The sequence below is a fragment of the Pseudopipra pipra genome, chromosome 3 (genome assembly GCF_036250125.1).
Source record: "Pseudopipra pipra isolate bDixPip1 chromosome 3, bDixPip1.hap1, whole genome shotgun sequence".
Lineage (NCBI taxonomy): Eukaryota > Metazoa > Chordata > Aves > Passeriformes > Pipridae > Pseudopipra > Pseudopipra pipra.
Window position 1 is genome coordinate 40,490,372 of NC_087551.1, and position 23,419 is coordinate 40,513,790.

The 23,419-nt window shown below is 46.9% G+C and overlaps 1 protein-coding gene across 2 annotated transcripts in view; it reads right to left on the bottom strand.

The window, feature by feature from the left end:
• The window catches only part of SLC35F3 (solute carrier family 35 member F3), a 172,220-nt gene continuing 148,801 nt past the window's right edge, over window positions 1-23,419 (bottom strand). For both annotated transcript variants that reach the window (XM_064648805.1, XM_064648804.1), the window contains 5 exons: window positions 13,745-13,964; window positions 7,601-7,726; window positions 4,353-4,545; window positions 2,702-2,791; window positions 1-1,672 (listed from right to left, as the gene is read on the bottom strand). In XM_064648805.1, coding sequence (XP_064504875.1) covers window positions 1,428-1,672; window positions 2,702-2,791; window positions 4,353-4,545; window positions 7,601-7,726; window positions 13,745-13,964 — 874 coding nt within the window. In that variant the 3' untranslated portion in view covers window positions 1-1,427. The remainder of the gene's footprint in view (window positions 1,673-2,701; window positions 2,792-4,352; window positions 4,546-7,600; window positions 7,727-13,744; window positions 13,965-23,419) is intronic.

A 23,419-nucleotide genomic window follows, 5' to 3' on the forward strand; every position in this document is an offset into this window, starting at 1 on the left:
TTGAGTTTAAAATCTTTTATTATTTAGCTTTGCCAAACAGATAATGGAATCTGAAGTTGATTTGCTAAAATGTTTTGAAGTGGATGCCACCCCCGCCTGAGAAAAAGAGGACCTCAATGGCAGCAGGGACCTTAGGCTATGGCAGCAGTTCAAAAGAACACTTTTAATTTTGTATGCAACAATGTAAACTTCAAAAATAGTAAACTATAACCTTTTTTCCCCCTGTTTTTACATAGCATGTGATCTATCACAGATAGAAATTTAATGGCGAACCAAAATCGCGTAAGTAAACATCCTGGTGCTTACAAGTTTCATAAAAAGTGTTACATTTGATGTAAATATCTTACATTTTTAACTCTTAACACTCACAATTATGGAGTAAAAGCAACTGGCGATTCACCCCCTTAGTCCATGCTCTCAGACTGTACATCAGCAACCACACTCTTGCCAGTCCCTTTGATCATTTTCGGTCAGATTGTCCCACACATGACCAAGACTTCCCCTTCCTCACATTGGCATTAATCAAGCGCAGCTCCACACAGGGGTAAAACCTGTGAAGTGAGGAGAGAACCAGGTCTCCTGCACTCAAACTTTCAGTCCCCTGGACCCTGTGTTCCCACAGAAGCCATGGCGTGTGTGGGAGGCACGTCCTGATGTCAGTGGGAATTTCGGGTCCCCTGGGGCCGCAAACCTGAGCCCTGCCATTGCAAGTGCCTCGCAGCAGGACCTGGTTCTGTGTGGATAAAGACAAGAGTTCTGTAGAAGGCACTGGATTTCTCTTGCATGATTTTAAACGTGGACTACAGTCATATGCAGAATAAGGAGATTTGGGCTCTAGACTGCTTTCTCTCTAGTGCTTTAGTGCAAGCATTTTTAGCGCTTGAATTTTCCCTGTTTGCAGCGCAACATGCGCTCATCTACATAGAGTGATTTCTAAATCTAACTTCCACTCTTTCCCCCATCTTCCCGTCCCCGAAAAGATTCCTTTTTTTGTTCCTTGAAAACTTTCAAAGTACAGCTCTGGTCAAAAATAAACGTGTGATGTAGCATAGCATTTGTTTCTTTTAAATCACAGTGTGCAATGCATCATTCAGTACCTAATGTTCAAAATGTCTGCCCTGCTTTTCATGAAAGTCATTCTTTAAAATAACCTATGCAAATATATTTTGACTATATATTACATTCATTTAAAAAGAGAAGAGAGGTTCTTGGTTTGCAGTTTTTTTCAGTGTACTACTTAAGTGAAAGGTTTGATGTGAAAAAAATACAAGCAAACTGGACATGCCGAGACTTGATGCTTTAGATGGTGATCATATCAAAACTGTACAGGTATGTACACCGTGCTGGACAGGTGTGCTTCTTCCCAAGAAAAGACCTTTGCATCATCATATATAAGGTTAACCACAAAGTTTTGGTAAAAAGAGCATTTAATGAGCAAAGGATGACATGGAGGGGCGAGTTCTCCGGCTTTTGTTAGGCAGTCCTGAAGCAATGTCTCCATTCCCTTCGGGAATTTCTTCCTTCTTCCGGACTTTGAGACGCGTGAGGAGCTTTATTACCCAGACGTCCCACTCCTCTGGCAAGAGCAACAGAAGGAAGCCCAGGCCAATAATGATGATGGCAATTACTCGGACACTGTTGAAGACAATTTCACTCGTGTAGTGATCAACAACTGTGTGGGACATTGAACGGGTGTTATTATATGAGAAAAGGCATTAGGGCAGTATCTCCTTCCCGCCCCCTCACCTCCCGAGCTCTGAGGGCTGGCTGTGGCAGGAGAACATGACCATGGAGGCAAGGATAGCAGGGGCACTATCCTTCCTGCTGGATCAGCACACAGCAGGGTACATTCCTGCCTTGAACAGCACAGGAACTCCCGCTGAGGTCCAGGTATGCAGAGAAAGGGGCCTTTCCCTTCCCCAGTACAGCAGCCTCTTCGCGCAAATTTTTCTTCTCACTCTGACTGCCCTGCTGAGTAACAAACCCTGCACAGGCTGAGCCGTGCACACCATTTGGTACCCAACTCTGCCAAAGCAGTGCCCAGCTCTGCGTGCATATAGCGGGAGCTGCCACTTGCACTGTGGCACCAGTTGAGCATGCTGGGGTTTAGGAGCGGTGGCTCTGTTTTGGGTTGGGGTTGCCTCTGCACTCCTCTGCCCAGTCATCTTGGACTCTGCCATCTCTTGGCTTTCACTAAATTTCAGAAAAGTGTTGGAGAAACATACCAGTCTATGGCCAAAATTGAATTGTCTAGTGCTCTTGATAAACACCTGCCATGTTATTTACAAGGCAAGAAGAATTACTAGTACCTATCTGCTCTAAAATTAAGCAATTTTATTTATTTTGATTTAGTGTTAAGCCTGCCTTGAAGAAATAATTAAAAATTGATTTCTGCTTCATCCACGAGTTTTCATTTCAGCTCAGGGATGAATGATTTCAAATCTACTTTGTTTTCCAGTATATAGGCTTCTTCAGACAGTAACTTACAAAACAGTTCTAGGGGTTATGAATATTCATGTAGTATTATGCAATACATATTTAACACCTAAAGAATAAATTTTTAATCAGTGTCATCTCTGTAAGTCTTTGAGAGAAGATGCAAAACATGTTTAATAAAACTATTTGCTTTTATCCCTGCTGTGTATTTGAAAGGCCAAAGATTTAATGTATACACTGAGATGCAAAAGAAAGAAATTATTACCTGCGTTCACTGGGACACTCAGTACAATTCCAAGAGAAATCAAGGTGGGGTAGGTAATAGCAATCCCAAAATTTAGTAGAATATTGAATGCTGAAGAAGGAAAGAAAAACACCTTTTGGTACAGTGAAATTAGGCAGAAGGAATGTTACTTGAAGCGTTTATGCTTTATTACTCTCTCTGCTTGTTGTTCAAATAGAAGATACATTAACTTCTGTTGTTATTCCTGGAAGATACCAGAGGACAGAGGTCTGTGTGCTGGATGTCCACCTGCCTGAGACATTGCTGTTTACGGGGAACTCTGTATCCCACTGGAGGGCAGTGGCAGGATCAGGGTGAGGTTTGGGTACAGCCTGCCTCTCAGTGTTATGTGCAGTAATTCCCACTCTCTGTACTGATCCACTGATCCACTTTGCCCTGCTGAAAGACTAAATACTTTTCATCTGGGAGTTTCAGCCAAACAGTAGCTTCTGTTCTTTTTTGTAGAAAAGCTGCCCCCAGCTGCAGGTGGAAGATGCTGTAAATCTAACCCTCTTCCAGGCAGGAACTTGCTAAATATAATTTCATACAATGAAATTATAATATCATTATAATATCATTACAATGGAATGATTATAATATCACTCCATTGTAATACCACACACTCTTCATCAAGTGTCTTATGACAAATTAATAATTGCTTTGGACCAAATTCACTCTTGTTTTAAGGTGATTGGCTTTACCAGAGTCAGGAAGGCCTTGCCAATACTGAGCTCGGGCTCTGACTCTCTTCTAGTAGTACCCATATATTGCACACCCCAGTGATCACTTGCCAAGTTCTGTACTACTTGTTTACAGACACCTTCCATTGAGTCCACTGATAAGTAACCTGGAAGTACTTCTGGAGTTAGTAATTTTGACTGTTCAGGGTAAAAGGAGCTCAGACTGAAGACAGGGATAGAAAAGAGCTATTTCCAGCAGAAATTATTATTTTAGGAGATGTAATTCCATCATCCAGTTTAGGGACCAACTGTGGCAGCAAGTCATCTCATCTAGTTCAACAGCGAACAACATCACACTTCTGATAACCATTAACCATTAAAACTTAGATTTGGAATCCCTCCCCAGCCGGGTTCCTTTGGTGGCACAGCAGCAGCAGCAGAAGAGTGCCATCTACCAAATTTCCACCAGCACTATGCAATACTACATTTTCAAAAGTTTCCCTCTCTTTAGGAGTAGAAATTATCTATTACTACAGGCATCAGAGGCACTGGAGTCTGGCCTTGACTGGTCTGGCCTAACCTCCTTGCTCTGGGGATGCTGATGAGCCCAACATAATGCCCCACCAGGAGGACTGCTTCCTGCTGCAGCCCAGGCAAGTGTCACCTGTCTCTGTAATGCAGAGTTCACAAGCAGGAGTTAGGACAAGCCTTACAGTTTAGTCCTGCACCTTCTAATGAAAACCACCGTATTTTGGCTTCATAATAATAGCAGAAGTGAGGTAGGTATACATTGCCCCTAGGAATGGACCCTCTCAGGATATCTTAAGCTAGTAATTATGTTGAGAAGAAGTGAAAACAGCTCCAGTATGTGAGAGATCTGCAGCTTCCACCAGTGGTCAATTTGTGGCACTCTCCTCCACCCTAATCACTGTGAGAGCCCCCCATATACTCACTCAATAAGAGAATTGAAAATCCGCAGAGGTTTCCCCAAGGAACGATGTCAAAAGAGCTCCAGTACTCCACTTTGGTAAAATAAAGGATGACAGGAATACAGGTAACGAAGAGGATGTTGAAGACAGCTAACACAGACAGGAATAAGGCAGCTTCTCCAAATTTAGCACTGCCCAAAAGAAGTTTGAATAAAACCTACAAGAGGAAAATACATGGTTTTAACTCTCTTGCAGTGCATCCCTGGAAGGCTGGCGTTCTCTCCTGGCTCCAGTGGAACCGAGCATCCTGGCCTAATGGGCAATAATTGGGCCCAAGAAGCTGGGTCCCAAGCAGTGTCAGCCCACACCTATGCAGTGATTCTTGCTGGACACTTGAGACGGATGCTCGTGCAACTCTGGAGAGCAGCTTGCGTGGCCCAGCCCTCTCCCTCCTGCCACCTCTTGGAACACAGGCAGGGGCAGGTGCCAATTGAGTCCATGCAGGAAGGGGACTCAGCAGTTTTGTCTGTGCATGTCCTGAAAGGAAAGGTCACTAACCCTAGCTTAGACCCTTTACTTTTTTTTCTGCACCTCCAGAAAACTTGACATTAAAAACAGAATACTTGGTGGAGCATGAATCCGAAAAACCGGTCCGATAAACTGCTCAGAGACTTTTGATCTTTTGAGCAGCAAAGGTATTTATTAGCAGCGCTGGGAGCAAGCCAGCTATTGCTGGAAAAACTTGCTCGCCGGCTCCTCAGTAAATCAACACTTTTATACAATTTTCAGATGTGATTAAATGCATATTCAAACGATTACAACATCTATCAATGCATATTAATAATAGGCAGAGTATAGGTGGAGCTCAGGTGGGGCTTGGGGCGGTGCTTCTCTTGGCTTCCCATTTCGGAGGGTAGTTCCCATCTTCCTCCATAGGGGAGGGGGCTTCAACTCATCTTCCTCAGCTTGACCCTTCTTCTCTTCCATTGTTTTTGACCCACTCACTGAAGCCTGGAAAAAGCCCTGGCTCCCGGCCTATTTCTCCTATTCAAATGTCTACCTAATCCTGTTATATTTCTAAGTTATTGCTTCTAGGCCTATTACATGTTCTTGTACTATTCTCTGAAGCTTTGGTCCAGTAAGTAGAACAGAACTAGCACAGATCGTCTTGGATGTTGGTAGCTTGTTAGCAGGCCCAAATTTCTTAGTTAACTTTTTTGGGCCTAGCCTCCTGTTTCAAGCAGGGCAGGAGGAGGAGAGGAAGAAATGACCTCCCTGCATCACTGGTCCAGGCCTTGGGCTGCCACCTGGGGAGTGCTATGGTGGTGAGCAAGTGCAGTCCATGCTGTCTGGCTGTCCTTGCACCTTCTCCCTGGGAACTCATCCCCAGAACACAGTGTAGCAGCAGCGCCTCAGTCCAGAGCACAGATGCAGCCTGGCTAATGAGACTGCAGGGAGGGATTTAAAAGCTTTGGTTTGTTAGTGGGAGAAGGAAAAAGACAGTAGAAATGAAGGATGCGATTGGCCCATTTGGGGAGTGCCTGTGGACAGGTCTTGTCTGGAGTCTACATCAGTTTTTCACCACACACCTGCAGAGGATCTGTTGGACACCATGGGCTGTCAGTACAATTTTCTCTGCCACTGGCTGCAAACCAGGACAGCCAATGGGCTCTGACTTACTGGTTTGTGCTGGAACGGCAGCCCCCCGGCCTGCGTCAGCTCTCTCTCCTTTGCCTACCCAGAGCAGGCAAGTCTGCAGGGCTGCCTGCTCACAGGGCTCTGCACACTCCCATCACCTCGCAGCCATCACTGGCCAGTGCAGCTGTGTTGCTGTTCTGCATAAGGGAGCAAAATGTCCCAAAAGCCACTCATTTGCCACCTGAGAACAGCATGTTGCCCCTGGCAGGGCAGAGAGCTGGCACAGCAGACTGAAGTGTCTGTGCCTGGGGTAACAGAGTTGGTCAAGGTGGCTCTGCTGGACGGGGCACAACCTGTCTGCCTGCAGATCTGCCTGCCTCTTTGGCACGCACAGCTCATGGAAACTGAGCCAGACTGTGGAAAGGAAAAGCAGAGTGGCAGCAGCAGTGGCAGTGGCATGCACTGCACAACAAGCTGCTCAGCTCCATCTGTCCTGGCATGCAAGGCGCACTGCAGAGTAACACCCTGCCAGCACTGCCACCACCACCTCCTTGTACATGGGCCCTGGTGGAGCAGCCCTGAGACCCCCATCCCTGCAAGGAGCAGCAGTGTCATGGGAGAGGGGGCAGAGCTAGGCTCTAGCCTTGAATAACTCTGCCTGACTGCAGATGACTCCAGAGCCATGGCATTTCTTTGGAGCTGGAGGGCCACATTTCTGGTCTTGCAAGGGAATGTTATTTTAGAGGAAAGAGCTGTACGAAACTTCATGACCTTCCTGATGTAAGACATCATCTGATCTGAAAAAGTGAGCAGAAGGCAATGCAGTACTGTGCTGAGGGGCACTGGCAGGTGCTTCTCCGTTTGGTTAGTCTCCCTGGACTGCCTCTATTATGGCTGCAGGGCTTTCCTGCCCAATTTCTGTTGGATGACTGGTACGGCGCAATTCATTAGACTAGATGGAGATGTCTACACCTCCTTCTAGTCTACACATCTGAGCCAGAGTGGGTGAACCACACCCTACAAATGCTTATTTCTCAGTGTGGACTGTGACTCTGAGTGCCATGAGCAGCACAGACACAAATGCCTCTCAGGCAGAATGAAATGGTCTGCCCTGCAAAGAAGGCTGCATGTCATCTTACACATAGTGCCGCTCATCTGGCTGGTAAGGATGAGGTCTTGATTCATAGGCATGTGCTTTGGACTTTAGGCATGTGATTATTTCCATGATAAGCAATACCAAGCAAGCCCAAAGCAGGCTCCATATGCCACTGAAGGAGGACTGGCAAGGGGAAGTAACAAAGTGACTTGAAAAAGAAGCTAAATCTCTGCAGAGTGAGTGATTAAATCCAGCACCTATAGAAAAGCAGTCTCATTTTTCAAGAATATGGGACATCTGTAAACCCTCCTGTGGACACTGGAGAAGATTATACCCAGGAATTAGGAGTTTTTATCCTAAGTGAGGGCAGACATCAAAACAAGGGAACACCTGAATGCAGCGTTGCATGGCAAAGCTCTCAAAGAAGGGCACGTGGCACTGAACTGCACGGAGGTTTGCAAGTATGACAGGAACAGTTAAAGTGAGTGACGAGGGTGACAGGCATCTTTCTAGGGGGGAAAGACCCAGGTGTACTTACCTTGTAGAGAGCAGACATTGAGGCAGAACCCACCACGAGGGCTATCCCAATAACTGAGTGGCTGTGAAACCCATCGGCATATGTCATCATAACTATCCCTGCAATAGCAAATATAGCAGCCACGATCTGGTTGGAGACAAAGAGAGAAAGCAAGAAAGTGTTACTAAACAACCCCCATAATGGAAAACAGGCACGTAGCTTTAAATGCACTTCTGTACTTCTGCATCATCTGCTTATGTAGAAAAATAATAGCAAGCCCTGGCTGATACCCAGGGAGCAAATGCTGCCTGCCCTAGTGGTTTCTCTGGCTGCAGAGAAGCTGCAGACAGAGCTGGAAGGAGTGGCTGTTCTGGGAGTGTGCAGCAGGCCAGACCAGAGGGCTCAGTGTCTCTGACTGAGCTGAAGCGGGGATTTAATCTCTGTCACTGAGCCTCACCATCAGTGGGTCCCTGCAGCCTGTGCATGACAATAATACACAAGTAAGTTATTCCCTGGAGCTTGCAGGAAAGGCTTCGAATCCTGTTGAAGTTTTGGAGAAAAAAGATTTTAGAAATAAACACAGGAATAAAACTCATGCAACTACTTTCCAGTCTAGATGTGTCATTTCAGAGCAGAAGGTTTATTCAGCCAGCTAGGCCCACCGCAATGCCTGAAGGGGATCTCCCAAATGGAAGAAGCATTCATGAAGGTAGGGGACAGGCTGCCCTGATTTAACAGGGTCAGCAAGAGACCCCTGACTTCTCTGGGATTGTGCTGCCAGATGCCTTCAGCCTCCCTGGGTGGTAATTCTGGGGTGAAAAGAGCTTTCTGCCATGCTCATGCTTCCTGGCTCTGCAGTGGTGCGAGGGGCACCCTGCTTAGACCACATGCCATTTGTCTGCATAGTCATGGTGATGCTCCTAAGATGACTGGTATATTAGTTTATTTTGACACACAGCTGAGTTAAGTGCCAGCCAACTGTCCCCTCTCCCAGGGTCATACCAGTGTTTTAAGCCTCATTCACAGGCTGCAGCTGTTTACACATCCAAAAGCAAAGGCCTCTTCTCACCTTTCCTGTTCCCTACCAGAGATTCTGGCACTGCAGTTAAGATGCAAGCTGTGTGCCAAGCTCTGCTGCTGCCTGATGAGCAAGATGGTAGCCCCTTTACCAGCTTCAGGTCCCCATTCCAGCAGCACCAGCAGCCTCTTCCCGGAGTTGAGTTGGGGCTGGTGCCAGGGGGCACGTATAAAGCAGATGATCATCCAGCATATCCCTCCTGCACACTGACATCAACACCTTCAATTTCCCCTTACAGAAAAATGCAAACAAAACCATATCGATTTCTCAACAGGTGTAGCTGTAGAATGGCAGTGTGGCTTAAGGCTAGAAAAAAGTCGAAATCAGTGGAAGCTGACACTGCCTGGAAAATACACCTGCTAATAACATCTCAACAAGAAGGGACTTGAGTCCAGAAATTGCTGTACTGCTGTTCAAGATGCGGCACAAGCACAGTTTCAGCAGGCTATGGAGGGACAGAGTTTCCCCTAGCTGCTCAGCCCCTTGCACGCCCAAACTGAGGGACAGCAAGTTCTGAAGAATCTGATTTATGACCTGATCAGGAGCCCTGTACAAGCTGCACAGGCTGGGTATGCACACCACAGATTTGGAGAGGTTCAGATACAGCATCTTGGCTTGCAGTCCTGTGGCCATCAGGTCTCTCCATGCACAGCTGTGTGGCATCATTTCTAAACTGAAGTTTCATAGAGGTGTAACTGGACCCTATGGTCCTGGACAGGCTTCTCTTTAATGCAGGGAGAGAAACCCTGCCGATTCATGGCTCTACAGCAACATGGGGCTGTTTCAGATAGGCAGCACTGAAAGAGCTCAGCAGTTCTCTCACCAGTGTGCTGGTGCTTGTCAAGTAAAGATTCAGACACTCTGCATGGCTTCAAAGGCATAAGAAAAAAGGTTATTCAATGAGACTAGCATGAGGCAGGTGCAGAAAAAGAGATTTGTGTTCACCCAACACATAATTTAGTGAAGGAAAGCTTTGCTCTTGCACGCTGTGGATGTAAAAAGTTTACAAGGATAAACTCATGGAAGAAAAAAAAATACATCAATGACTATTAGCTATAGAAACATTGCTTCAATCTCAGGAAGTCCTTGAGCCTCAAATTGCTGGAGGCTGGAAAGTCTCATAAGGAAATATCATTATAGGCTTTTCCTATTTATATAGATTTTTCCAGGTGTCCACAACAGGCAGCTGCTGGAGGCAGGCTTCTGGCGCAGAGGCACCTTTGCTCTGACTCAGTACAGCTCTTTGCAGAGCTGCAAGAGACGTGTCTCAGGCCTATCTGAAAGATGGCAACTTTGTACCTCCCTTCAACATCACCCATGCTACAGACCAGATGACAAAGAGTGGAAGATGCAGTGTTTCTTGTAGCATCTGCTTCAGGTGTGGCTGTCTCCTGTCTGTGCTGTATAGGTCTTGTCCAGCCTTCACTGGAGAGCCGGGGGAACCACAACTGAATGCCAGGCTGTGGCATCCAGCTGGTACCTCCAGGTGCATCAGTGAAGGGAGCCTTCCTCAGCCCCCCAGAGGGTGGCTGTAGTGCCTCTGTGGTGGAAACCTGAAGGACGCATTAATGAACTGCAACATGAAGACTATCCAGTTTTGCTTTTAAAGTCAGGGGCTGATCGACTTCAGAGCACTTTCCAGGAAGCTGTCTCTCTGCCCGGTTGAAAAGGAAGACTACAATTTGGGATTTGATAGTATATTTATTTCCAAATCCCACAGGCAGATGTGCTTGTCTATATGTGTTATGTACACAGGAGGCACTTGCAAGCAATGGCTCTCTTGGATCCTGAGCTGTTTTATTCACTGTAGCATGGTCTGAAACACTGAAGTCAAAGATCAAAGCAAATATACACAGTCTGCAAACAGTTTTGTTGGGGCAGAGGTCCTTGCCTCTTTCATCAAACATGTCACAACTGTCAGATGGGGCTTGGCTTCACCTCTCAGTCCCTTGTTGACATGCCAGGTGTCACATACACCTTCTCTTGAAGCCTTTCAGCCTGTCTATCAAGCACATTGTTAGTGTCAGTGACAGGCTGCTTGCACACAACAGTGCCTGCAGTTCCTTGCAGATGTCTCAGTGCTGCAGGGCTTGCAGAGGCAAAGCTTCAGGCACTCACAGCTTCATTATGTGTGTGTCTTCTCTGACAGCTCACAGCCCAGTTGATCCTTGCTCTGGGCACAGCGAAGGGAAAGGGGGAAAATCGCAACTTCATTACAGGAGATGTAGGCCTTTGCAAATGCCTGAATGGCAAGGATGGGAACTTGTAGCTTGCCCTTACATTTAAATTCCAGTCAAACTGTGATTTAAGTGCCTGTAGAGCTAGTAGTTGCACTTCTGAAGGCCAAGTAGAACACTTGTGCTTGCTTAAACCCCACTGAGCTGTTGCCTTTCTCAACTGGTCTCTCCTTCAGCAGGCATGAACAAGGACATCCACATGTGTGATCAGAGCTTTGCTGTGGCACTCTGTCCACCCTGCTGTGCTGGTGTGGGGATGGAGCAGGAGCGTGGGAAGGCACTCACAGCAGGACAAGGCACTGTCACCCTTTCAGCCCTTGTCTACCAAACACCCTCTCAAAGGATGCTTCTAAAAGGGTCAGCAGCTTTGACAGAGTGTGGCCCCGAGGGACCACAAGCTTTGGGGCTGGGCTGTGTGCTAGCTTTCAGTCCCCAGGTCACTCCCAGCAAAGCCCTAGCAACTGTCCCTCCTCCTGGTTGACAGTCCCACGAAGAGGGCTGTGTGTTGGGGTTCATCCCGAGGCTATCCCTCAGCAGTGCCATGCTCACTGCTTATCACATGGGCTGTATGGAAAAGAGAGGAAAGAGGGAAGAAAATGATTCTCTTCCAAGACTCCATGCTATGTCCCTCTGCAGACAGGAGTGCCCCGGCACTCGCTCTGTGCCACATGAAGCTGGGTTGCAGGACTGCTGTACCCTTCCAGTCCCCAGGGACAAGTGCCTCCTCACTCTCATATTGCCACAGGTCAGGATGCCACAACTGCTCAAGAGTGAATAGCCCCGTCTGCCTGTGAACCCCTTCCCCCTGCACCCAGGTCCCTTGCTGGCCCATCACCTGGGGAGGAGACAGCTGTGTTCCTTCCTGGGTACAAAGGTGGGTTCTCAGGAAGCCCCCCTGGCACCCCTCACCAGTGCCAGGTGCCACATTGAGGGGCTGGAACACATGGCAGGAGCATTACACAGCCCACACTGCTCAGGCCCTTCTGGTTCTCTGTTTCATTGCTACTTTCCCAATGCAGTGCTGATAGGAAATGAAGGACAGCTGGACATGGGTGGGACGACCACTCAGGTCTGCTTCCCTGCTCCTTCCACTCCTTCTGCCCCTTTAAGAAGGGGGGCATCCAGAGCAGGATTCATCCCCCAGGACATGTCACCTGCCATGCCTTCCTGGTAAACTGCTGGAGAGTCTCTGACCATCTTGGCTCTTCAATCATGGCATGCACCCAGGAGACCACGAGAAGCATCTCTGCTCCAGCATGGGCATGCCCATGTGGGTATCCCTACACACAGGTTGGCTTCTGTTCCTCCACACCACAGTATTATCCAGTAGTGAGAGATGGCACATTGAGAATGAGGAGCTAGCTGCAGGTGCAGGACAGCAGTGGTCATCCCTTCATACACTTCCTCTCCTGGCGTCCCACCAGTGCTACAGCTGGCGGTGCCATGAGAGAGATGAAGACAACAAAAATAGCTTTTTTTCTTTTTTTTTGATTTATCAAAATGGTCAGCACGTCCACTATGATAACAGTGGCACTTCTCTGCCTCCAGAATCATTTCAGGATACCCCTGCACTCAAAAACCAGAGTGAATTTGTTTTCAGCATAGGGCTACCTGGGTAGCGGGGGTGGGCAGACACCAGCTGGCCAGGTTGGGCTTTTGGCAGGTACATTTTGCAAGCATCCCCTGAGCAGCCTTTTGGCTGCCACCACAGAAAGGCTGGCCAAGCTCTCCTGCCAAGTTCTCCTGCCAGTCAGGGAATACTTCCCAAAAAGTTAACTCTCGGTTGCTCCATGCAGCGAGGGCTAACAACCTCTTCTGAGCCCTAACAGCATTGCCCAGGTGGGTGAGCAGGGAGGTCCTCAAGTGATGGGCAGGAAATAGGAATTATTACAGTTATTGCTGTAAATATTGATTATTAATTAATATTAATTGGTACAACAAGGCAGGAGGGACACACTGGTGCCTTTTCCTTCCGGTTACTCCTGGCCCTGGAAGGAGTTACTTGGCCCCAGTGCTGGTGGGTTACCCACCTCCACCCTCTGCTTCCAGAGGACACCACATGCTGAGGGATGCCTACATGGCAGCAGGGTTTGCAAGGAGCTGAGCGGTTTTCTGATAAACCCTCTGCATGCGGCTCTGTTGCTGCTGTGGAGCAGGCATTCGTGTGGGGCACAGGACTAAGGGTGTAAGCAAACATTTGAGGTGCCACCAGGAGAGCAGCCCACAGCTGCCGGCCAGATGCAAGTCCCTATGAGTTGGCATGACAGTGACACATGCACATGTTTTGGCCACAGGTGGGCAAGGGCAGCACAGCTCTCCTCTCCTGTCCACAGCTGCTGCTGACTAACATGGATGCAAAACATAACTGTACTGAAAACATAACTGTACTGCAAACCTGCTGTCACACGTAGAAAGGTGAAAGCCCTGTTAAATTCAGAGGTTGGGACCAGAAATGCATTGTGTGCAGCCATGGTTTGCAGGAATATGCAGTCAGAAATAACTAAGTTTGGTGCCACAGCCTGGAAATAGTCCCTCAGAAGGGGTTGGCAAAGGCTGATACACATCCACAGCAGCATGGAGATAGCACATATCCTTTGTGACATGCTCTGGAGCAAATTACCTTTTTCCTGAAGGAAAATGCACAAGGCACCAGTCTGGGGGGAGCCAGGGTCTCCAGGAGCTCACAGGCACCTGGGCAGGCTGCAGGGAAGGACTCATCCTGCTCCACAAGGATTTCTGTGCCTGCTCAGCTGTCTGCATGGGTGCTGCTTGTCTCCGCAGCAGGTAAGGGGTAAAGGGAAGACAGAGGGTGAGGATGAAGAAGGGAGACAGAGATAAGGAGTCACTTACCCTCACTCCCATGAACCTGTCCCTCAGAACGATCCATGAAAGCAAGAACACAAAAGCTTTGTTGCAGCAGAACAACACGGAGACATCCGTAGTGTTTATTTTCTTTATTGCATGTAAGTAAAGGTAGTTTGTGAGTGTCCAAAGAACACCAAAGGGTGCTGCCTTGGTAAAAAACACCTTCAAAGTCAAGCCATTGTCTCCAAAAAATCGACAGCACTCCCTAAAACAAGGAGAGAAAGGCAGAGTTATTACATATGCCAGTCACAGTCTGCAGCAAATATATGGCTTTTTTTGCTTTCTTGCTTCTCTTCATTTCCTTTGGGGAAAGAAGGGCACACACCTTAAAGAGGAGAAGAAAAACAAGTTTCAGCTTCTGCTGCAGCAGCCAGCACCTGCGCAGGGTACAAACAGGTGGGGGCTGCAAACATGTGAGGGACAGCAAAGAAGGAGCAAGGGGAGGTGATGACAGGAGATGAAATCTCACTCTCATCATCAGTCCCTTCGCAGTGAACATCTTGAAGCAGCAGCATGGAGTCATCCTCCTCCCTTCACCCCTGTGGGCATCAGGATGCTGAGGAGCCAGGGCTGGCAGCAAAGCCTCTAGCTCCCCACTCCTGCTGCAGCCACGGGAAGCTGGTGCCCATCTGATCTGCTATTGTGGGGCTTGTACACCAGAATGACTATGTGCTGTACAATAAAACTCTCACAAATAATTGTGTCCCCAGGTTTGCTACTGCTGACGGGGAAAACTGATTTTCCTTGGTGCCATAGCACAGCTTGTGAAGCCGTACCAGGAAGCATTTGATGAAGAACTGTCCATGAGTAACAGTAGATAAATAGTTATGTGAAGCAAGGCAGGACTGTGATTTAACCTACACTGTAAGCCCAAAACAGTCAGGGATTACTCCAGAAAACCAACTATCAGCTTGAATATTTTGACAGAACATTTGAATGCAGCTGTTCCTGCTGTCCACCAATTTCCAGGCCCAGCACAGACATGGGCACATCCACTGCACGTCTGAAAGGAGAAATCCCCCTCACTGTGTTAAAAGAGAAATTGTCATCGAAGAGTGATCAAACCTACTCCTGTCCCCATTACCAGAAATCCTGCACCTGCTGCTCTCACCTACCATATCAACCTGCTTCTCACTTGCCAATACAGTTTTGTTTGCTGGGATCACTGTGCTTTGTCCACAGAGCAGCCGGACTTTGGGTGTGGACAACAGCCAGAGAGGCTATAGGGAAAAGCTCATGCAAAGCTCAGATGTGCCCTGGCCCTGTGCATACCCAGGTCATGCCAAGCATGGCTCCTCCTAGGCAAGGAAGCTGCCCTGCAGAGCCACTCATTCCTTACTTTGTGCAATCCTCTGCGTGAGGAGTAAATTCCTACAATTGCTGGTCTGTTCTCAGATAAGGTGGCAGCAGATAGCAAGAAGCTGTGGCATGGCAAGGTGTAATGCCGTATTTTTGAGATAAATCTTCCTGCATTATTTTTCTTGATTCTGCCATCATGAGCTAGCCCTCCACTGTAATCACAGCAATTGGTTTAAAAAAAAAAAAGGCATTAGCCAAGGCAACAGCCAAGGTCTGTGTAAGAATGAAATGGAAATGTCAAAGGAAGGATACTGAAAGAGAAATGTACTGGCTTAATTGCTGCAGCAGCAATACAGAAAAGTTTGCTTCCACCCAGAAGTGTTCATATCCATGTTCACAGACAATCTGAAGGCTCATGACTGAAATAAACAGCGGGATTACACTGTGGGGAGGAGGTCTACATGCAAACTGAGAGCACTGCAGCTGGTTACATGTGGCTCTTGAGAAGTGTTTCCAGTGTGATGTTCCGCAGTGGATGTGGCTGCCGTGGGGTGTTGTTGAGGTGGCTGCCGCAGAAAACATCCTTGCTGTATGTCAGGGTAGATGGAATGGTGAAGAAGAGAAAGAGGGGCAGAAACTTGGCCTGGTCGCACTTCTCTTCCTCAGGATGCCAACTGGGAGCAGAAGCGGCTGCCTGGCTTTCAGGGCAACCTATTCCATGGGCAGACAGCAATGGGGGCAGATGAAAACTTGCTTGTAGGTATAAAATAAAGCAGTGGGAAACACACAGCACAAGTGAACCCACCTTGCTGCTGCTGTGGCACAAACCCCCAAGCAGGGCTTAGCGAGTCCTGACCAGCACTGGCTGGACTGCAGTCCTCTCTCCCACATGGGGATTCCGGTCCCCTGCTGTTTGTCACAGGGTGCCCTATCAACTTGGCCTGAAGGAAATGCGTGGTGTCACTTGGGAACAGCATGTAGCTGCTATGGTACTACAGGAACCATAGTGCTGGAGTGAAAGATGCTACAGAAAAGCCTAAAGCACAGCCATCTTTCTGTGTTTTTACTCTAAACTGTTTGCTGGTTTTGTTAATCTTTTGTGTACTAGTTCTTGTTCTTCCTCATACTCTTTTTAGTGTGTATCTTCATTAATCCAGCAAATGGCAAATTAGCTCTACCTGATTAGGCCTGTCTCCAGCACAATACTAGCAAAATTACTCTGTCATTGGAACCAAGCATCTGCAGTGAAGTATATCAGAAGTTGTCAGTGCCAAAATGGCATGCTACGTAAGAATTAATCATATTGAAAGCAGGTGTTGCAGTCAAATAAAACTTGCAAATAAAATATGACAGTAAAGCTCCATTTTCCCCCTATCGAGTTCTCAATTATATATTTAACACTATAATATCTTCCACTGCCTGTTTTGTCTTTAACCATTGCTAGGTGGTTGGGATGTTTCTCCACTGCTTTGAACCTCATACAAAACAAAAGAATGCATAAAATTCTGCCAATACTACTAGAAGGAATGCTTTTTGCCCCTATATTGAAAAAACAAATCCCACCTATGAAAAGGCAAAGGTAGACAAGAACCAGACAAAGTACCCATAGTACTCACGCCAGGGGTTTGGTCTCTTGACACTTTCTGCAGAACAAACCTATGCCAGAAAGGTTAGTAAGCCATTGAATCTGCCATTACATCTTTGGAAAAGATGCAGCAAAGTAGAAAATTTCTGGGAGGAATACACATCCTAAGGGAATACTTTGTACAGGCCAGTTATTTCTCCTTTCCAGACTGTTAACATTTGTTAGAATTTTTTCATCGTCTCAGTGCTCATACTGTAGCCTTCTCCTTCAAACCAGGTTTGGATCTGCTGTTGGTCTTAGCGGGTGATATTTTTATTTTGTAGACTATGCTTCTTACTTTGACCTTGCAAGGTCTGTACCTGCAAATTGAATTTAGCTAAATTGCTCCTAATTTTCAGCAGAGTGAGCATCACCTCCCTGGAGCACAGCAAAGCCACCACCGTGCCAGTGAGTCTGTCTTCTTGATTAGAGATTGGCAGGCAAAACATGTTTTGCTAATCCCTGCACCAATTAGGGCGGCATGGATAAATAATCTGCAGATGTGCAACAGTCTTACATTTTCTGTTCAGTGTACAAAAAAAAAAAAAAAAGATATGGACTAAAATGTCATGCCATGTCTTTTGGGAGGACTCACAAGCCAGTTGTAGCAAAGAAGACAGACAAGATGCCCTGGCTGCAATAAGAGGGAAGGAAACTAAACTCAAGTTTAATTCCTCCCAGTGAAAAAAAATTCAAGGACTTTTTTTGTAATTCATCCTGTTAGGGCCACAGTATCTCTCATGCATTAAGTTCACAAGTGGAAGTAGGTATGAGTGCTACATAGGCAAAAAATACAAGTTAATCCAATATATTCCTCAAAAATGCTCTCCAGGAAAGTATATGATGTGTTTCCCAGAAAATAGGATCATGCCTCCAGCTCTGCTTCCCTCATGCTTGAGCCACTGCTGACCCAAAGGGCAGTCATTACAAACCAGCCTCTCAGGTGGATATACTTCAAAGCAGTGCAAGCAAAGGGTGAGCTTATGAAACTCACTTTACAGATGTGCAAGCTGTGTCACGGAAAGGCAAAGTCCCTGTGAGGGCCACCTGTTGGTTGCACCTTCAGAGAGCTGGGGATTTGCTTTTCCTGCAAGTTTATTTTATAGCCAGCTCCTGTTACTTATCAAGACAGTCCTGGAGCGCCTTTTTCCTGAGTCACCACAGGTTCACATGCCAGAAGAACAGTTGCACGGAGGCTCCTGTGGTGTGTCCCAGATCATAAAAGGCTGTGAATAAATCTGCTAGCCTCAGCACTTTGCAGAGAGCTGCCCAGGACTCCTGACATGGCTTTTATTGCCCTGGTCTGAGGCTCCTGCAACAAAACCTGTATGCTACTGCTTCCAGCTTTCCTCAGGAGACTGCTTCCCAGTGCTGGGAGGGCACAACCTTCTCCTCGGCTTCCATGTGGCAGAGGTCTGAGACCTGTCCTGGGTGTGCTGGTGCCCTTTACCTGCCCTGCTGCCCGCGCTGCTACTGAGGAATGCCCCAGCCCGTGGCCAAGGACCTGTCACTCCTCAGACATGTACTTATCCAGTCCAGTCTGTCTGTACTGGGGACTGAACTAGGGCTGAAGACTCTGGCCCTTCAGTCTCTCTTTCCCTACTTAATGAGAAATGGCAGCCCTGCAGCCTGGGAGGTAACACCAGCCCTGGTGACAGCATTGGTTTCCGGAGTTGGAGGCAAGCGCTGTCTTATCTAAAATACTCTAGTGGCTTTTTAATACCCATCATCCCACACGGATTTTTCTGTAAGCATGTTATTAAATGCAAGAAATTGCTATAGAAGCCAATCAAGAACCCAGCTGCTACTTTTAAATGTCTGCATCTGCAACTGACCATTACTAGTTTCTACACTTGGTTTGGGGCTAATGTTCTGCCTTTAAACTTTATCTCTTCTGGGAGTTTCCAGCTCATTTGCAGAAAATGTATTCTGATAGGCAATGGAATGAGAAAATTGTCTTCTCTTGAATGGAACAAAAAAATCTCCAGACTGAACTTCTCAGAACTAGAGAGACAGAAGCAATTGGTTTTGCTCAGCACTGCACACATGCCAAACTAGGCGTTTGCACAATAAATGGTCCCAGGAAATGAGATTTACATAATACACCAGAATGGCTCCAAAAGAAGCAAATCATAAAAATCTTACAAACCACCTGAATACACATTTTTGAGACAAGTCTTAGCACAGACTCAGAAGTCTTAATGAGAAACTGTTTAGACTAACATTTAAATTAAAAAAAAGTTTAAAAGAACAAGACCAAACCACAGGGAAGAGTCACATACTGTAAACTGCCTTAGCAGAACACCATGGTGGGAGTTTTGGGCTGCAGAAGCAAAGGAAATGCCTGCAGTTTCTCCTGCAGGGTGATCCTCCATCCCACAATTTGCTGCGCCTGGGGCACTAAACCTCTTTGGTTTGCATCTGCCATTTCCACTGAAGGCTGCAGGAACTGGATTGCATTAGGATGACTATTTCATTTAATTTTTACACATGAACACACTGTAGTTTTGCATCTAGGTTGTTTCTTTTTGTGGGTGCAGAACTACCAGCCATCTCAGATGGGACATTGGGAAAAGCTTAGGGAGAAGGTAAAGTCAAGCAGCAGCAGTACTGCGCTGCTGACACTTTAGAGGAACAGCAGTGGCTGTAGCAGTGTGAGCAGACATTGCAGCAGATTTCCTGCAGAGTCACACCTGTCCATGAGCACCAGGGCAAGCTGAGCTCACTCTGGAGTGTGTTATCACAGCAGCCAGGTGGTCCCACCGAAGTTGTGCCTTCAGATTGCTGCATGGGACAGGCTAGCATCTGTGGGTCTTGGGTCCAGCCAGAGGCAATGTGCCATTCTGGAGAATGCAGGAAGTATTTCTGGCAAGAAGAAGCTTTTAATGTGACAACATGCACTCAGTGATCAGACAGCTGAAGTTATGCGTTATCCAACGTTTTCTGCCTTTACATCCTAGAGGAATACAGACCCTGAAGTGCTTTATACTCTGCTAGACAACTAGCATTATACAAATAAAATGTAAGACTGTCGCTATGTGCAAGCCCCAAACACCCACAGATGAGGCAGGCATCACACCTGAACAGAGATGAGCTTTTTAGTTACACTCAAAGACTTTTTTGTGGAACACACCTTTCCTCCTGTGTTACTGAGCCCAGGAGGAAACACAATCCTTGACTTAGTCTTGTGTAGCACTCAGGATTGGCCTCAAATCTTCATCAGAGCCCACCAGAGCAGTGGCCAGGAGGTACTTAGGCTGGACATTCCCCTCCACAGCAGCAGTGCCTGAAGCTGAAAGGGGCAGCAAGGGGAATGAAAGCTTCACAGGTGACTGGGGATTACTGGCGTGCAAGCCAGTGGGACTGGTGCAAGCAGAGGGACAGTTCCTCCTGGTGTCTGGGGCAGGGCTGAAGGATGAGCTGGACAGAATTGATTCATTGACACACTGGGGTGTGATGGAGGAAGAGTATGCCAGGACCCACCACCATGGCCAAACAAAGTACAGAGAGAGGACCATTAACTCCAACAGCACCAGGTACTGCCAAGCACAGGCAGCCACAACAAGGTGTGAGGAGCAGTACTGAAGCTAATGACAATCCTTAGGGAGTTATGAAGCAAGCTGAGAAAATGAGGAGCAGCAAGTCACCAGACAGTATTTACTCAAGAGTTCAAAAAAGCTCAAGAATGAAACAGGGAATTCCTAAGGAGGATCTGTAACTCTGCCCTTACAATAGCCTTCCTGCCCAAAGCAAATATCACATTGATTCTTTAAATCTAATTTGTGCTGTGACTGTGGCTGGCCATCAAATTTTAGGATGACCATTGCTGATTAAAAGCCGTGCTACATTACCTCTTCTTCCTCCTGGATTCATCAAGGAGTGATGAGGACAGAGAACGTGCAGTTCAAGGAGCAGGCTTACACAGCCACGGTGTTTCAGGCACTTGCAAGAATTTTCATCCCAGCAGACTGGCTGGTGAGCAGGTGTCCTCAAAGTGTGACCCCAGCAGGAACACTTCTGCTTGGACCATGCACCTAATGACTGCCACCATCCTCAAAAACAGGATTCTGACTGCTTCTGGCAACTGAGTGCTGATGAATTCAGACCTTCCTGAGGATCTCCTGCTTTACCAGTCAGGTGGAAGTGGCCTGGGGCTGCTGAGTCTCCAGAGGGACTGTTCCCCTGAAGGATCTTACTCCTCACTTTTATCCTGTGCAGCTGGGATTGGAAAAACCCTTAGGGCTCTGCCTACCTGCAGGGAAAGCCTCTCACTTCTGCAGGTGCAGCTTCTTGTGGGCAGGGAGCAGCGCAGCAGCACAGCCCATCGGCAGCACCAACCCAACATCCCCAGTGCACTGGGTCCAGACAGGGGAACACACCCCAGCCCTTGGGAAGGGCACCCCAACTGCTTCAGGGCCTCTTTCCTTGCCCAGTGCAGGTGGGTGTTCCACTGAAAAGCTGGGGCTGTGTTTTGGGTGGCTTGGGAGATGCAATGGTACCAAAGTCACACCTAACCTGTGTCTTGCATGAATGGGTTTGCTAATGCTGGCCTTTAAAAGGTTAGTTAATAAAAATTTTTGGGGAAAAAAAGCAAACCACAAACCCACATTGTTTTTAATATAACCCAAGTAGAGTTATTCCACTGCAGGCCCCAGCAGTTTGGAAGGCACTTTAAGCAATGCTACACTTCAGTTACCGAAAAGGTGAAAAGCCTCCCAGGGAAAGCACTGCAAAGACTGTCAGGGGGCCGAATTTGAGGTCTCTGGTGATGGTCTATCACAATTTCCCAGTGTGAGCTTGGACAAGTCCCCCAGACAGCCTGTCCCTCCTCAGCTCAGTAGTGGGGTATGAGGGTACAGACTCTGTTATTTCCCAGGGCTGTGTTGAGGTAAATGCAGTCAAGCATTTGTGCAGCATTCAGTGTGTGGTGAGGGACAGCATATACAAACTGAGGCAGAGAAAACCTAAACATTAAGCTCTCAAGGCTTTGACTGCCGGAGTCAACATGATCACTGCTCTCCGTCATCATGCAAAATTTCCATTGACGTCAGTGGATGTTTTGGGTGTGAAAGGCCTGCAGAGTCTGAAACTGTGCAGCCATCGCTTGTGGATATCTTAAGCTTGGCCTGATGTGATTTATATCCAACTTGTCCTCTTCAGCTGTGACCTGAACCACTTACTACTTTTTGGAATAGTCAAAATGAAACTTTCAGGAGAAGCTGGCCAGCTGGCCTCCTGTGAATTGGATTTTTGTAGTGGTTGGTATAGGCAGACAAAAAAAGCATGCAAGAATAAAATGCTTTTCTCATAGCTGCTGTCTTGGTTTCTGGTAATGGGGTTTTTTTACTCTGCTGATATAGCAGCATGGTGCTGATGGGAGGGAGAACAGTGGTGTTGTGTCTTGGAGAAGGAAGGAACAAGACAAGAGGCAATACAAGGAGGAGATAAATGTCTCAGTGATAAAATTGGCTACACAAACACCTGAGAGAGCTGTTTCTGAAACACATACATATATGTTGGAACATGTATCTAGAATACACGCACACACACACACATACATACACCCTCACATACACATGCAATTTGGACCTTTATGCCTGTGGATTGCCAGAGAGACTTTGCATAGAGATATAGTTCCAGATGGAAAAAGCCCTGCCAGTCCTTCCTGCTGGCAGTGCCAGCCTTGGGCCACGGGCATAATCTATTTGTTCTGTAAATCCTCACTACATCATAAATCAACTTCATAGCTAAGTACTAATTGTTCAGCACCATAACAGGATACTGTTCGCAGGGGACAGCTGGGAACAAGAAGGCATGTGAGTCAGGAGATACCAAAAGAGACACCATCAACTTGGCAGCTAGTCTGTGAAAAGAAAGTAAGTTATACAAAAAAAGAAAGCTGAGAGTTCACTGACATAACAGAGAAGACGACATTTACAACGCACAAGTTGCCCCTAGATGCATTAAGTAAACGGGATACAGAAGGGAAATAATCTTTTCATTTTTAGAGTACCTCCTCTCAAGAACAGGTGAATCTTTTCTGTTTGAAGTTTGTTTGTCTTCTTAGTTGCACTGCTGGTGTTCATTTAGCAAGAAACCAGAGCACCCTCTGCCCTGTACTCCCTTACTCTGTCCTTCAGCAATGCCATCCCAATCCCAGACACAGCAGCACAGCAAGTGGAGTGAGGCAGTCTCTGTGATGGCATCTACCCTCATGAGCCTGACAGAACAGCACCCTTCAGAGTGCTATTCGAAAAGAACCCTGTGAGAGATTAAGAAACTCAGAAGTCCTATGTCACATGAGGTGAAGAAGTACAGCTAATGAGTTTGGTGCCAAAAGGGGAGTGTTAGAAAATATGAGGTTCAGCACTTCTGAGATTCAAATTTTTAAACAGCTTTACTTGTTTTGACTTTTCTCCCAATAGGTTAGTCCTTCAGAAAACATGTTCTATGATACATTGCTGTTGCTGGTTGTATTAAATCTGTACGACACCTTAGAAAAAATGGTAAAATCAGAGCAATAGGTAACAAAAATTGAATGCTTTCCTTTGTCCTACTGGAACACTCAGGTCACTCAAGTAGCATACAATAACTGAGAATGGTTTGAAAATCAATTACTTGTTGTCCAAGAGAAACAGAAAATTTTTGGCTCCCCATATAAGCACTTTGTTGTTTGAACAGTAAACATGCAGATTAAAAAGTACTGACACCCACTGTATTTTTGAACAACTGGATAG